The following is a 17,343-nucleotide window of genomic DNA, read 5'->3' as shown; positions in this document are numbered from 1 at the left end:
GGACAATGTGATGCCCTGGTAACCACCTGGTAACCAACAGCCACTGAGATATATTATCTAGTGATATGCATTTTAATACTGTCCTGGAATTAGGACAGTTCTGCAGCAAGTCAACTCTTCCAGACACACAATAGTTTTCATTCACTTGAGACACAGTGCCATAGCTACACAGTAAGAAAATTCATACTGCTTGGCAGAGAACAACCATAGTTCTTACGCTACCCTCTAATACTATGAGCTAATCATAGATGGAGAAGCGAATGTAACTGATTTCATTGATGTTAGGGCTAGGCAAGAAATAAATATACCATATTTAATAATTATATTTTTTTTACATATCAAATAAAAGAATGCTAGAACCATACATAAAATAAAATCAAACCAAACCCAATTAAATATGAAAACATATTCTAATGGGAAGCATGATCTTTTTTATTTTTCCATATGGCAAACTCTTTCTGAAATCTGGAAGCCAGGGCGGGGGGAAAAAGAAAGAATGAAAAATATGTTCCTTTTACCTTAAATTAGGTTCACTTAAAATGCTACCATTTGCAAAACATGGGCAGGCTGTCAATTCTTTTTGGCATTTTCTTTGCCAACTCAGTTTTGCTGAAATAATAGACCCCATCTTCTTTCCCTGCCTTCCTCCTCTCCCCTCCTCTCCTTCATAGTGCCCACTGCACAGAATCATGTCTGATAAAGTTTTGCATAAAAGTCTTGTGCAAAATCCCCTATCCTCTAAAAAGAGGAGTTTTTTTAAAAAAAAAAACCCATAGAAGATTGAGAGTTCTGGAATCCTTACCTTGTTTTGTACACATCATGCACGAAGAGGCATTTTGGGTGACCCTCCTTCATTGCCTTATGCACCCTGGGGAGTCTGTGACCTACTCTCCGAAAACACAGCCTTAGGCAATAAATCTGGCTACAATCATATAAGCAATTAATTGGGAGACAGCCCCCACTGAATTCTCAGTGAACATGATTTGAATTAAGTCTTTCAGGCACTGTGGGCTTGTTGGTTCTTTCTTGGAAATTGATGGTTCATCTTAGAATCTCTCTCCCTTACTTATTTCACTATGGCCATCTTCATATAACACCTCCAACCTGGAATTTTTGTTAATGAAATCATTGTTTTTCACCTATCAGTATCGCAGTTTAATGTTGTGGTTTGGTTCACACAATATGGTCAGTCGGTGGCTGGGTTCTTGTATAAGTTATTGAATCACAAACTAACCAAACCTATTTTAACTGGGTTATGTAGAATAGTAAATGGTTTCACAGCGTTATTTCTTCTGACCAGATTGTCCTATTTCTTTTCCTCTGTGCACAAATGCAACTCATCCCTTTATTCTTTCCAGTAACTTAGGAGTGCCACCTGGTCGAGGTAATTGTCCCTTGATGGTTCCTTTGCCCTTTGATCTCATTTATACGGACTACCATGGGCTGCAGCAGATGAAGCAGCATATGGGCCTCTCCTTTAAAAAATACAGGTAAGAACTGGGGCTATTTTCTGCCATCCCCTGACCCTCTTGCAACATATCTGGTAGAAGAGATAATGACTGATCTGGCCGACAGATGTACAAGTTTACTACTGTGGAATCAGTTTCCTGTAGAAATAAGATCAGCATCCTCCTTGCTAATTTAAGTAGAGAAGGCATATTTTTTAAAACAGGAATTCTGGGATTGATATGGAAGATGTATGTAACTAGAATATGTATGGGCATTTCTTCTAAGAATGTAGTCATGATTACATTTCCATTTCTGTGAAGTTGCTATTATAATGTGATATGTTGTAAGCCACCCAGAGTTGTTGGATAGAAGCTGACCAGCAAATAAATTTCATAATAAATAATAAAGAAATAAATACACTGTATAATTTAGAGTATACCACTTTTGTAAATTACTGAAAACTAATACTAATAATGATCCTTAAATTTATCTTACAGTTCCCTAAATGGGATAAAACAAATCCCATCCATTCTAAGGGTGTTTGGGAGGACATAACTCCAGGGGACTAGAGTTTATGTAATTATGAAATTGATTGAGAAGATTGAAGAAAAACACACAGATACATTGTCAGCACATACACAGTTAAAGAAGGTTAGATTCCATGGTTCAAACAAGCATCCATTGTACATAATATTTTTATATACCATTTTGATTTGTAATGTACTTCCATGGGAACAGAAATCTGTCACCAATTCAGATTTGGGGTGGGAGGGTTCTTTGTGCTTTGTTTTGGAAAGGTATTGCTTGAGATCTTTTCTTTCCCCTGTCCCTCGCTTTCCACTTTCTTTTGATCCAACAGCTGTCTTTCTTCTCTGACAGAAATATGTGGTTGCAAAGGCTGTTTATAGACTGATGTTGTTCACCGCACAAGCTTTTAAGTGCAAGATATACATGGAGTTGACTGTAGATTAATGGAGTGGCAAGTTTAATAGTAAAAGCTCCATGAAGTCTAGTGGCTCCCATTGTCTTTGTTGCATGCTATGCTTCATTTTGCAAGCTCTGCTTTAAAAGCACATTTTTTAAAATTCATGAGTATGGTTTCTCAAGGAAAAGAGAGTCTTAGAGCTTCTCCTTTGTTTGCATTAACATTTGTTTGTTGCTAGTTCCATTAGCTCAATTCTAAGCAGCTCACAAGCGGCAAAATACAAAATATCTATAAATAATACAATAAGCATATAGCAGAAACATCGAATTGTAACATAATCATTCAAACTGTAACAATTCAATCCCATAATCGTAAAGCATTTGGGCTATTTTATACCAGATTACATATCACAGAGACTTATTTCTAATTCATGTTGGAAAAACCAAGTTTTGAGTGGCTTTCTGAGCACCAGGAGTGAGGGAGGGGTAGACCTTTAGAGCTGGTGGTGGAGCTTTTCACAGAAGGGGAGATCTCGGAAAATGCTAACCTCCAGGTTTCCTCTCATTGCCACTTATGGTTGGTGAAGACTTCTGGGTAGGATACCTCAGGCAAATGGATTCTGTTCAGAGTGATGGTGTGGTGGATAACCAGTCCTCAAACAACAGCACTTAGACTTACATACCGCTTCGTAGTGCTTTTACAGCCTTCTCTAAGTAGTTTACAGAGTCAGCATATTGCCCCCAACAGTCTGGGTCCTCATATGATCCACCTTGGAAGGATGGAAGACGATTTTAAATATTGCAATCAGCTCCTTGAATTTCACCCAAAAACAAGCCAATGCTGATCTCATAATCTTGTTGTTACATGACAATATTGGTTTCTTCTATTAATATTTATGAATATGGTTTCTTGAGAAAAAGAGACTCTTAGCTATCTTCAAGAACAGATGCCATTAATTCCTCCATTCATTGAGTCAATGGAAACGTATACTGGTATAAAATGTACTACTCTGATGGTTGAACCTAATGACTCTCTGTAACAGTTGGTGAGGTTGAGATGAATGTAAGTGCCTAAGGTGCCTAAGACACAGGATTTAGCCATCTTTCAAGTATCCTGAGTGACAAATCACTGGTACAGAATTGCTCATTAATCTGAAGAGAGCTGTGGTGGCAAAATGGTTAGAATGCCCACTGTCAGGAGTTTGATCCTGACTGGTTCAAGGTTGACTCATCCTTCCATCCTTCCAAGGTGGGTTAAATGAGGACCCAGATTGTTGGGGGCAACATGCTAACTTTGTAAACTGTTTAGAGAGGGCTGTACAACACTGTGAAGTGGTATATAAATCTAAGGGTTATTGCTACTGCTAAGAAAAGTTTTGCAGAGCACCGGGGGCACATTCTTCTGTTTCCAACAATGGTTTTCCTCAGTGCCTAACTGTAAGGCTATTCTTGGACACAAGTCTAATGTTGAGCTACGAAAATAAGACCCTGTCTTACATTTTTTTGAACCCTGAAATAAGTGCTTGGCCTTATTGCCATGTGCTCAAAAGCCCAATTGGGCTTATTATCAAAAGATGTCTTATTTTGGGGAAAACAAAATATATATTATATGTTATAGTGGTTAAGGTGCTGGATTGGCATTGGAGAGACACAGGTTTGGGGTACTCCTCAACCATGGAAATTCACCAGGTGTGTTTACACCAACTTTCTTTCTGCCAGCTATCTGTTGCTATTGTGAGGACCAATGGAAAGCAGGAATAGTAAGTGCAGCCTTTGAACAAAAAGCAGGATATACATCTAAGAAACAAGCAAACCAGTAAGCAGGTCTCTGGTGCAAGAAGTTTATAACTATTCATTGGAGATCAGAGGATCCCCAAATCCCATAATAGACACTTCCACTTAAGCAGTGGAGAAAGCATGACTTTCAAAGATGTTCAAAGTTACAGGGGTTTCCCCCCTTATTCTCTTACACAGATGCCGTGTTCGGGTAATTGATACTTTTGGGACTGAACCTGCATACAATCATGAGGAATATGCCACTCTGCATGGATATCGAACAAACTGGGGCTATTGGAACCTCCATCCTAAACAGTTCATGACAATGTTTCGTAAGTGATTTTTATATTAATTGTGGTTACCGTGAGGTGTGGGCTAACAAGATAAGAACCTTCCTAGGTTTCCAGAGTGAAAATACAGAAATCTCCAAGAAGCTTATGTGAAGAACCCAAAAAACACATCTCCTCACTACGTTCTGTCCAAAGTCCCTTTTGAAATGAGTTGGGATCCTTCAGCTGGTCCAGAATGCTGAACATTTGCCTATTGACTAGTTATATGAAGCATGGATCACTCTCTAAATACTATTCAATGTACTATTCATTCCTGTTGAGCAATGAATCACTTACCTGAAAGGGAAAAAAAAGACCCATTCAGTTTTTACATTCTTTGGGAGCAGTTCTTCCATTTTCCACCAACTTGAAGCTGATTGAATGAAGCGGGGGAGGGGGGGAAGGCTTCGATCAAGCAGGGTTCATCAGAGATAAGCCAGCAAGAAAAAGGTGATGGAGAGTCGCTCCATTACATCCTGTCCTGTTCTGTGAAGGTCATGGAGCTTGAGATAAGAGTAGCAATGTATGAAGGTCTCCGATGGAGGGGGAAAAAAGAGTTCTTTGTTGAACAATTTGTTGCTCTTTGGGCATATTCAAGTTTCTCAAAGAATCCCCCTTGGTGTTTTTTACTGAAGTTGAGGATCACCTTCTGTAAGCTTCAGAGCTGTCTTTGTCTGTCCCAGAACATGTGCCAGACCTGTGCTCTCCAAGCCTCTCTCTTATTTCTGCTTTTCATGGACTGGACACACATAAAGGAAAGAAAAATGCATTATCTGAGCTCTTTTAGTGTGTCCTTCTTGTTATAACATAGTTGCATCTTCAAAACATTCTTTGCTCTAAGACAAGCTTGGTGATTATACTTTGAGCAACCAATTGCTGATCTCATTACCTGACCAGTTAATCAATCTGTGATGGGTCAGATGCTTTTTTTCACCACTGCTGTTTGAACCAGGGGACCCGATCTGGGCCATGATAGCAGTAAAACGATACATATAATTCTAATATTTGCTGTCGTCTAGTGACTGCCCTGATTTTGTGGCAGCCCAGATCTGATCACATTTTTGAACCAGTAATTTGCATCAGGGTGACTGATTGACATTCCATTCTGGAAACTAGGGAATAAAGCTGAAGCTGTGAAAAATGGAAAACTCCCAAAGGGACCATGAATATAGAAACTAAAAACACCTTTTTCCCTGGGATACCTCTTGTTGTGTTAAGATATTCTGCCACTTGTGCACCTCTGTACTGATTTCCCAAGGGACCTAATAGGCAAGTTTGCTGATTCAACCTGACCTTAACCTTGACAATGATACCCCAAGGATAAGTTGGCTTAATGGGGCCTGCCATTTTAATTAGCTTTCACTTTAGCTTTTAACTACCCACTCCCACTGTTCTGTTAATTATGTTTTCAGGCTACCCCAGCATCTACCTTTTTCCTCAGCATAGTCTGAATGAAAGAGTTTTGACTGACACTGCATGATTCTCATGCAAGTTTCTCTTTCTTTCTCTCTCTCTCTCTCTCTGTCTCCCTTTGGAAGTTGCCAAAATAACCAATCATTTGTCACCTAGCTAGAAACCAATTGAAGCAGTAACAGAAGGATGTGATGTTGTGGTCAAAACAATCTAAGGATCAAATGAGAAATGAAACAAATGGGCTTTTATAGATCGGCATCATATTAGGTTTCTTATGCCCCATCCTTTTGATATATTCTATTGCACAGAATCTGTCTCAGAATTCCCTGAGGACGTGATAAACTATCAGAAGAGGCGGGTGGGAAAATACACAGTTCCGACTGGAAGGTTGAAGAGAGATGGACTGGTGGGGGAGGGGGGGAGAATGACAACAACCAGAAATCATTGTTAGAAGCAGGCAGGTCTCCTGGAAGAAGGCCAGCTATGAGTGGCCTGAAGATTGTAGCTCTAGTTTTAGTTAAGGACGGGTGACTTCATTGTTGCCAGGTTCCTGGAAATCAGTGTGGTAAGCCTCAGCTACATATTGGTTAGAAATGAAAAAAAAATTGGTAGTGAGATTAATTCATCCTTAGCTTCACAGGCAATCTCTCATAGTCAAAATGGATTTCTTTGCCCTGTTTGTTAGCTTTGAGATCTGCTAGACATGTCTGTGGGTTTTCCACTGATAATATGACATTCTCAATTTAGCTTCAGTTAGGAGCTAGATTTAGCCAATATTACTATTTTATTTGTCAATAGAAAACCTGTGATCCATTGGGTCATTGTTTCAGAGATATTTTCTTACCAAAACAGAGAAACAGAATGGCCTAAGGCAAAAAAGCAGTGGCAGTGACAACAATTTTCAACTTCTTGACAGCTTCCCTTGGCTGATTGCCCTCCCTTAGGTCATAGTGGGACTGGTCTACCTAGCCTCCAAAGAACTAGGGTGGGATGAGTCTACCTGATCTCCAGCAGCCAAGAAAGAGGATGTTGTACCTGGTCTCTGGAGTGCTACAGCAGGACGGGGCTACTAAATCTCTGGGCAGCAGTGTGGCAGCATAGAAACAACTACAAATTTGCCAAATTTCAATCCCACAGGAGTCATGGATTCCATTGATGGATTCCATAAATTAGCCCATATAATATTTTGGTTCAAAAATTGTTGCCTTATGATACACTGTTTTTCCCAGTTAAAGTTACAGGCACAAGAGTTTCGATCGTAAATGTTTTATGCATATACTTTTAGCAAAGAAGACAGGTTTTCACTGTATCCCTTTTTATCCTCATAATAAAATTATCATGCCGGTTAGGCTGAGAGAAAAGATAAGCCCAGGATCACCCAATGAAAGGATGTCCACATGCCATACCCATAAACAAAGGGTAGAGGCTTGGTTACTGCTGCTTCCCATTTTGTCTCTTTTGACCCTTTGGGATGCCCTTCCAAGTGAACAAGAGTGGATTTTGAGTGGGGCCGCGGTGTGGCTCAGGCTGTAAGAAGCCTGTTATTAAAACACAGCTGCCTGAAATTACTGCAGGTTCTAGTCCCACCAGCTCCAAGGTTGACTCAGCCTTCCATCCTTTATAAGGTAGGTAAAATGAGGACCCAGATTGTTGGGGGGCAATAAGTTGACTTTGTAAATATACAAATAGAATGAGACTATTGCCTTACACACTGTAAGCCGCCCTGAGTCTTCGGAGAAGGGCGGGATATAAATGTAAATTAAAAAAAAAAATAAGAGTGATTCTTAAAGAGTGAAATTTCTGTCCTCCCAATCAATCCAAAACTCTCACTATCCTAATTCCTCTAATAATATATATTGGCTGAGGGGTGACATTTAGCAGTAATCATCTCATAACATTTTTCTTGTTTGTAATATTATGTCAGGGATTTGCTCATGGGAAGATTTTATCAAAGAATTAAGAATTATTTCTTAGAGAGGAGTAAAAAAAAAGAGGACTAGAGGGTAAGATAGGAGGGGAGAAGGAGAGAGAGGAACAGAAGAAAGGGAAAAGGAGAGGAAGAAAAGGAGGAAAAAAGGATAGGAGAGAAGGTTAGAAAGGGGGGAAGAAGGGAAGAGTGGGGGAAAGGAAGGGGAAGGAGAGAAGAGGAAGGAGAGGAGGAAAGAAGAAAGTAGAAAAGGATAGAAGAAGGGAGGGAAGGGAAAGAGAGAAGAAGGAGAAGAAGGCAGAAATAATGGTAGAAGAGTAGCCCCGATATGTGTGTGTGTGTGTGTGTGTGTGTGTGTGTGTGTGTGTGTGTGTATACTATATATATTTATATTTAAATATAAATACTATATATAAAAATCTTTTTTGATGATGATGAATGAATTAATATGAAAGTGTAAAGAGCATATGTATGATTAACAATGGATAAGAGACTGTACATTTACAATAAGTTTATGAGAAATAAAATAAAAAACTTTTTTAAAAAAAGAATTATCTCTAAATTCTCTAAATAAAGGTTCTGGCATTGTTAACCGCTATTCAGAAATGCCATTCCTGTATGATTGACTCCAGCATATATTTAAATACAGGCAAAGGAAGCAGTGGATCTTTCTTGCCATCTCTTAAAAGAAATATGGCATAGATAAGGGGATAAGAATGAGTTCTTTGTTAAGTTTGACAACATGCTGGGAAAGCAACCAGACCGAGGAAGATGCTGGTTGGAGCTCCTTTTTCCTGTCAAGAGGCAGTCAAAGCAAAGCCAAACTCAAAATGAGTGGTGGTAAAAATGCGTAGGCAAAATAATGGTATAAAAATATGGGTAAATTCAGCATAATGATTCTTTTGATTTTCAAAATAAGAATTAACGAGCAGGGCCTTTATAGTTGATGAAACAGAGGTGGGGTCTTGTTGCTTTCCAGATGTTGTTAAATACCAGAAGTGGTTGCAAACCTGGCTAATGCTGGGAGGTAGCTCAACAACATTGGAACAACATTGGAAAGTCTACAGAGATTCCTCAATTTTATTTTGCAGCCACTAGCAAAAGTTGTTACAGCAAACTGTCCTGATTGAGAAGATAAAAAGAGGTTTTGTTTTGGAATGACTCTAGGTTGGTCCTCAGGAAATGGTTCAGTAAGGATTCTTTTTCTCTTCAGCCACCATATTCTGTTAGTAGTGTGAACAGGCTGTATATACGTCTGTGGAGATTCTCAGTCAACCTGCTCATGGTTGTCCCAAAGCAGCTTTTTCAAAAGGCAACTGGACTTGCTTGGTTTTCCCTTGAAGATGTTTCGCTTCTCATCTAAGAAGCATCTTCAGTTCTTCAAGGAAACGTCTTCAAGGCAAAACAAAGAAAGTCTAGTTGCCTTTTGAAAAAGCACCTTTGGGACAGACTATATATATGTTCACACAACTATATATATATATATGACTGGGACACAACCACACAAACTGTATAAATGGCTGGGATCGCATACTGTATAAATGACTTGAATTCAGGAGAAAGAAATGTTCCTAATTGCATAAACCAAGTTGTAAGTGTGCATATATACATACTCAAGGTTGGAATGAGTGGCCTATAGCTCTCCAGATGTCAATGGACTCCAGCTTCTATGATTCCTTACTATTGAGCATGCTTGTTAGAGCAGATAGAAATCTGATATCTGGAAGTCCATGTGCTATTTTGGCAGATAGTCTACAAAATGCACTGGGAATATTTAATTCCTTTCTCCAAAGCTAGTACTGTTACACTTTCTTTTATTCTCCTTTTATTTTATATATAATATAATATAATATATAATATAATATATTATATTTTCTATATTATATTATATTATATATAATATATTATATTATATTTTCTCCTAATAAATGTGGGTTGTTCATGAAAATCTGATGAATCACGGATCCAGGAACAGAATCAATAGCAAATAGTCCTTGGTTTTAAGAAATTACCATTAATTATTTGATCATGTTGTTACTTTGGATGAAACTTTACTCATGGAACCAGAAGTTGAATTGATCTCATAAACTGCAAACTATAGCAGTTTGTTGAATTAATCCTGCAACACGTTTCAGTTCTAAAATAATTCAATTACCCAAACATTTGAATTGTGGAAAAATACAACTTTAGCATCAATACAAGTCATCAAGGGTGCCCAAATCATCAAAGCTTTGAAAATTTTCCAAACAATAATAAGAATTAGTATTGCCAGCCAAGTTTATAATCATATTTTTAAACAGTTATACCAAGTGCAAATTATGAGCCAAAATAAATTGTTATATAAAAGCAACATTTTTTTTCAAGATTGATCTTTTGTTTTTAAAAATTGTCCATCCTTCTTCAGACAGCTGATTCAACTATTGTAGCTATTGCATTTTGTTTAATGAAGAAAAAAAAGGTGGATATTCTATTACAGAATTAAAAGTATCTGATAAGAGAGTTGTGAAATATATCAGTAGATTCATTTTTAAAATAAGGTTATTTGATTTCTAAAGTAACAAAGCACCTCTCATGTGGCTAACCAGAGGATTGGTAATGTAGAATAGATCAAACTAGAGCTAAGGAGAAATTTCCTGACGGTGAGAATAATCAACCGGTGTAATGGCTTGTCTTCAGAAGATGTGGATGCTCCATCACAGGAAGATTTTAAAAAGAGACTGGACATCCATTTGTTTGAAATGGCATAGGGTCTCCTGCTTGAGCAGGGGGTTGGACTAGAAGACCTCCAAGACTCCTTCCAACTCTGATGATGATGATGTTTATGGTCCCATATTTCAGGTTAGCAAATTACATAAAGTTAGCAAAAAAGTGTAGAAACTCTAGGGCAGGGGTGTCAAACTTTGGCAACTTTAAGATTCTGCAACTCTCAGAATTCTCCAGCCAGGACTATGACTGGTTGAAGTCCACAGGTCTTAAAGTTGCCAAGATTGAATACCCCTGATCTAGGGTGAGCACAAAATTCAATGTAGCCTCTACAAAGTATAGACTCTTCCAATGAAATGGAATGCTATTTCATTGGAAGTGTGGTAAATTGTACTATTCAGGGGAGAGAGATTAAGATTTCCGTTGTTACAGTAATATATTATGTTATTCCTCCACAGCTCATACACCAGATAATTCTTTCATGGGGTTTGTGTCAGAAGAGCTCAATGTGACTGAGAAGCAGTTTATTAAATCCAACAAGGCCAACAATATGGCAGTTGTCTATGGGAAGGAAGCCAGCATTTGGAAGGTGGGTTGCATTCACAAGCATTTCATCCCAACCATATAAATAATGAAACTCACTTATCCCTTGCAGGGGTGGGTTCCACTTACCTTCACTACTGCTGCTGATTTTTATCATCATCAGCATGTGCAGATTGTCCATGATGACGTCTGGGTGGGTGGGCGGAGCCTCCAGCTCCCATTAATACCGGTTTGCAAGAACTGGACCGAACCGGTAGCAACCCACCACTGAACCTTCAGCACTGTTTGAAATCCTTTTATGCCTTTGGGGTGCATTTTATATATAAGTTTAAGGATCTCATGAAATAAGGAACGTGTCCTTTACCTCCTCAAATTGGGATTCAACCTACAGAGTGAATTCACACACTTTTCCCAGCCTGATCCAGCTTCCACAGGCAAAGGAGTAGTAGGGTCAAAATTGAGTCTGAGTTTTGCTCCTGATTTTATCTATCCAAACTTTGAAGGGCTGTTGCTAAACCAAGTTTAAAAACACCCTTGGTATTAATAAATAAGAGTGATATATTTATATCCTGCTCAACCCTATACCATTGAAATCATTTGTTTAATTGAGGATGGGGACAGGGCAAACTACATAAACATGTGTGTCAGTGTTGCAGTCCTGCAGAGTTTGGTAACTTCTTTCTAGAGAATCCCATCTTCAGACACCACATCTTGCATGTGAATTCTGCCCAATTATGGATGCGGAACCCACAAATCTCTTTTTTTCATACCAAACCTAGTTTCATAGTCTCACTCCTTGTTGCGTTCTTCAAATTTTATATTTAGCCTGGGAAAACTATAACTATTAGATCGATTTGGTGACGGTCCAAATCTTAATCTTTGTTTATCTTAATTTTTTATTCTTTGCATTTACTTAATGTTAATAATGGCCCCAGGGAGACTTATGAATGTCATAGGAAAGGAAGCTGCAGTTTAAAGCTATGGTGACATTCAGTGAAAATTTTGCCCAAGAGAAGAAAAACTGACATTCAGGACAACCCTGAATTGACTTTTAAAAAGCTGTACCTGGGGTTAATTTCATGTGAAGTTTCAATAGAAGCACTATTTGGACAGGATTCTGAATCTGCAACCCAAAGATTTCCTCAGAATCCTTCAATCAACTACTATATGAGGGATCCACTCCTTCAAAAACCTGGTTGTGCAGTATGGGGTGGATGGTAGAACTGAGAGAAAGAAGTCATGATTGGTCTGACTTCAGGATGCGAAGCTCATATCTTGAAGATATAGACTGGCAATCAAAGCTTGCTTGCTTGCTTTATTTGTTTATGACATCAAACTATTTCAATTTTCCTATAAAAAGACAAGTCACACACGTCAACTGACTATAGCAAATATTTTCCAGCATTAATGCTATAAACTGAGATCAGATTCTAACTAATCACAACCTTTAAGAGTTCTATGTTCCATTTTTATTTTTTATTTATTTATTTTGTCAATCATATATAAGATAACAGGTAAAAGTATAAACATAATTTGGATACATGAAAAGAGTAAGTTCCATGTTCCATGTTTGATCATGGAAGCCGACCTCTTCAAACATAAGTCATCTAAAACATTCATAGCATTGGTTCTGGGTTGTTGTTGTTGTTGTTGTTTTGGGGGGAGAATATTTTTTTCAGGGGAAGAGTGATGACAGCTATGTTGCTGGCCTTTTCCAGAATGAAGAAGGATTTGCTTTGGGTTGACTATAAATTCAGCTTGTTTGGTGACCACCAGGCTGGGGGAACTTAGATTTGATGAATGACTGTTCTGATCCACCAAAGCTCTTTACATGGTCGTATAACTTGTATTTCACCATCTTGGAGCATTTTAGTTTGTTGTCTTTTATACACAGGAAGTCAATCTTGCCTCTTCTTGCTTCTCTCTATGTGCCAACATGGATTTCCAGTTACAGGTACAGTAAGTCACAAATCATTTAAAACTATATATATGTTTAATGTAACAACAAATAACACTTTAATGCTTTTCATATGTAGATTATATATCCATTTAAATAACCATTTTCAAAATGGAGTTTAATATGAATTATTACAAAGTGAGATTTTGGATAGTTCTTTAAAGTTACATTCATCTTGTTTTTTTAAGCAAGACAAATCATTTTGTTCTGATTGCTTTGGTACAACTGGCATTTGCTCAACACACATACATTCTTTATAAAGGACACGGACATGGCAAGTTCTCTTTTTCTTCATGTTGCTTCCTCTCATTTGCTGCTGGTGTCTACTTTGCATATCTATGAAAAGGGTTATCTTCCCTCCTGTGACTACTGTTCCATTTTTCAGAGAAAACAATTATTTCTTCCCTAGGCAAAATCAAAGTGTGCATAGTGAATTTTTAAGAGAAGGGTTTTTTTTTTTATCCACACATATTCTGGCAGAGACATTTTCTCCCTGAAAATCAGGCCCCTCCACAATTGGAGAAATCAGTTATGCCTCAGTCTACAATTTGTTCCTTACTGAAATCTCTAGGCAGCAAAAAGCCCTATTAAGAGGCAGTGAAGAGCATCATCCACAAAGAAAAACTGTGGACTTCTTTGGAGAAAGTTCTTTCCCTTTTCCAACCATATTTATGACTCCAACAAAATATGCAATGCATATTTTTACTGTCCTGTTCATTTCCATGCATATCTAAGACAAAACAAAGCAACTTACTACCATGTTTTCCCAAAAATAAGATCCTGTCTTATATATTTTTTTGAACCCTGAAATAAAAGCCCAGTTGGGTTTATTATCAGAGGATGTCTTATTTTGGGGGGAACAGGGTATAAATACATATCTGCTATCAAATGGTTTCCCTTTGTTAATATGTAGGAATAAATATGTGACTCATACAATTTATATATGAGGGGTCCCTGGTGCTCTCTGAGCTTGCTTGTTTTCTTGCAGACGTTTCATTACCCTAACTAGGTAGCATCATCATCATCATCATCATCATATATAAATTATATCAGAGGTGGGCGTCACATACTGTAACAAGCGGTTTGCCGAGCACCAGAAATGTTAGTGTGCGCCATCCGCCCATGCGTGCGGCATCGCAAAGCATGGCAATTCGCTCAAATGCACCAGCAGCAGCCCACCACTGAATTATATATATTCTTCTGCTCAATTGTGTTCAGACGTCCCTCTGTAGAATCAGACATCATCAAACATTCACCTGTAGAATCTATGCTAAAACATTTCTGTGCCTCCACTATAAGATCCAGTGGCAGGCCTGGGGTCTGTTTCATGGCCAGAAATACTAGGGGTAGGATTTTAAACCAGGAATAGCCCATTGTTGAAATGTTGGGAAATCTGAGGAAAAAGTTGCCTGAGGCAAGGCAATAATACACATTGAAAGGAAGCACATCACACACAGGGGCAGAACAGCATTATTATACTGAGAACAGACACAGCTACATTAAAGAAGTACCAGCACATTTGTGCCTCTGCATACTCAAAAACACATTTTGAAACAACATCTATTCTAAGGTTTCTTGCACAGTTGGGAGGTACCCAGGGGGCAAGGAGTGGCAAGCCCTGCCTTGCAGTGACATCATTCTGCAAGCCCCTCCCTTTTGCCTCCTTCATGATGAAGCTGCAGGGTGAAGCCTACAATGACACCACCACAGAGTTCAGTTCAGTGGTGGTTGCTACTGGTTCGCCCCGGATCGGGAGAACTGGTAGTGCCAGTGGTGGGAGGCTCTGCCCACCCGCATGTTCATGTGCCCACGAGCAAACCAGAAGTGATGGGTTTTGAAACCCGCCTCTGGTTCAGTTGCTCTAAAGGTAAATCTCATTCCTTGTTTGGCAGATGGCTTGTTTTCTGCCAGTCATTACTAACTATCTGCCAAAAGGAGACCAGTAGCAACTTGATGTAGCAACTTGGCCTAATTTTTGACAGCAAGGAATGTTAAAGTTGCCTCCCCCACCCTTTTCTCCTTTTCTTTTTTTCAATTATTTGCTTGGACATAAAAAAAAATATCTGGGAATTAAATTGTTAATTGGCTTTGCTGGCTCTGATGCAAATGCCTCTCAACTCTTTTCCGAGTTGATACATCCATTTTTGAAACTGGATGGGAAAAGTGTCTGAACAGAGAAAAGGTAGGCAGCCAGGTAGCCTCATTTCTTTTCTCAATTTGAGTCTTCACATGCTCCAAGGAAGCTAAAGAGTTCATGGAATCCAGAAATAAATACCTGGGTTCCCCAAAACATTTCGCAGCTGCTAGTATGCTTAGCTCTAACTGCACTCTGTGGCCTGTTCACTTGGATTCACTGTTTCCAAAAAGCTGAAAAAAGGTAGTCCTCAACTTACAACCATTTGTTTAGTGACTGTTAAAGGTTACCATGGCACTGAAAAAAGTGACTTATGACTATTTTTCACACTTATGATCATGGCAGCATCCCCATGGTCATGTGATCAACATTCTGATGCTGGGCAACTGGTTCATATTTATGACAGTCGCAGTATCCTGGGGTCATTTGATCACTTTTTGAGACCTTCTGATGAGAAAAATCAATGGGGAATCCAGATTCGGTCAACAACCATGCATTGCAACCTTGCAGTGATTCACTTAACAACTGTGGATATAAATGTCATAAAATGCAGCAAAACTCACTTAACAAATGTCTCACTTAGCAACAGAAATTTGGGGGTCAATTGCAGGTCATAAATTGAAGACTACCTGTATATGATGCTGTGCACTCTGCTCCAGGAGACAGGAATTAGATGAATGCTGATATTTGAAATGACTAAGGTCCACTACTGATCTCTTGAAGTGGGAGCAATTGAACACAATCTCCATACCACATGGCTGTTGCAGATTCTATAAATTGATCAGCAATACTGGGACATTCCTTCCTTTATGAGCGTTAAGTAGGAGAATTTGTGTCAAGTTGAGGGGCTGACAAGTTTCAGACCCACCATATTGAATTTTGACACCTTTGCTAGATGAGGAGTTGAAGGGGAAAAGGGAATGAAAAGAGTACTTTTTCAGAGTACTATCTGGTGCTGACCACAGCTGAATTCAAAGGGGAATTTGCTTTTTTGAGTAGAATTTATGCTGGCACAGAAAAAAGATCCATGGTTGGGAATATTGTGCAACATATATTGGTCTGCAAGGGTATGCATTAGATAGAGCGTTAATGAAGTCCTTACAGGTTCTGTGCAATTATTTAAAGACAGCATCAGATGAGCTCCAAATTAATCAACCTAATGCATGTTGGATCTCCAAAAGGAAAATTGCCAGGTTGTGGCAGCAAGATGCCACTTTTCTTCTTTTTTAAATCTTTTTAAATCTGTCTATTTTCTTCCTGCAATAAAGCAATTAAACAAGATAGAAGCGACTACATTTTCTACTTGCACTCAAGAAGGTGTTCAAGAGGCTCTCACCTTCTAACATATAAATGGTTCAACTTGTTTTTCTCTTTAACTTCGCACTGAATGTGCTATTTGCTGAAAGTACCCTTTGAATGTTTCCAAATAGAACGGTTTACCGAGGCTTTTAATTGCTGTTTTTAATACCTCTGGTTTACACTTTTTTTAAAATTGTGAAGGCTTTTCAGTAACCCATGGATAAATAAATACACACACTGATCAAAGACAATCATTCTCTAACAGGATGGGGAGTTGCAGAAGAATTAGAATGAGAGAGAAAGAGCAAAAGAGAGAGAGATCATATAATACAGGAAGCCCGTCTCATTAAGAATAAATTTGTATGTTTATTTTTTGGGGCTTGTACTCCTAGATCTATATAAACATTTTAAACAAAAAAAAACCGGTGGTGGAATTCAATTTTTTTTTTACTACCAGGTCTGTGGGCGTGGCTTGGTAGACATGGTGTGGCTTGGTGGGCGTGGCTTGGTGGGCATGGCAGGGGAAGGATACTGCAAAATCTCCATTCCCTCCCCACTCTGGGGCCAGCCAGAGGTGATATTTGCCAGTTCTCCGAACTACTCAAAATTTCTGCTACCGGTTCTCCAGAACCTGTCAGAACCTGCTGAATAGCACCTCTGGAAAAAAAAAAACACCATCCAAACTCTGTACTAAAGCAATATTTTATTAGTATCAACTAATAAATGCCAGAAACAAAATATCCATAGCAAATTTTCAAGTGCTTAGAATTCTTGGCTAAGTGTTTAGTTTAATTTATCGAGGCTAAGCTTTAGTGTTAAAGGGAAATCTGGGGTGAAGATTCACCCTTTGGGGACAAATGAAGTGTAGAAGTAAGCTACATAGATCCCT

At 38.6% G+C, this 17,343-nt stretch overlaps 1 protein-coding gene across 2 annotated transcripts in view; it reads left to right on the top strand.

Moving 5' to 3' along the window:
* MGAT5B (alpha-1,6-mannosylglycoprotein 6-beta-N-acetylglucosaminyltransferase B) overlaps positions 1-17,343 on the top strand; it is a 301,884-nt gene that overhangs the window by 226,916 nt on the left and 57,625 nt on the right. Inside the window, exons 9-12 of one of the 2 annotated variants that reach the window (XM_058172875.1) lie at positions 1,359-1,490; positions 4,348-4,481; positions 10,980-11,110; positions 13,013-13,018. In XM_058172875.1, coding sequence (XP_058028858.1) covers positions 1,359-1,490; positions 4,348-4,481; positions 10,980-11,110; positions 13,013-13,018 — 403 coding nt within the window. The remainder of the gene's footprint in view (positions 1-1,358; positions 1,491-4,347; positions 4,482-10,979; positions 11,111-13,012; positions 13,019-17,343) is intronic. The other variant, XM_058172876.1, reaches the window with a different exon arrangement.

The sequence above is a fragment of the Ahaetulla prasina genome, chromosome 2 (genome assembly GCF_028640845.1).
Source record: "Ahaetulla prasina isolate Xishuangbanna chromosome 2, ASM2864084v1, whole genome shotgun sequence".
In the NCBI taxonomy this organism is placed as follows: domain Eukaryota; kingdom Metazoa; phylum Chordata; class Lepidosauria; order Squamata; family Colubridae; genus Ahaetulla; species Ahaetulla prasina.
Note: the sequence above shows the minus strand (reverse complement) of the source record. Positions and strands in the feature narration are given on the sequence as shown.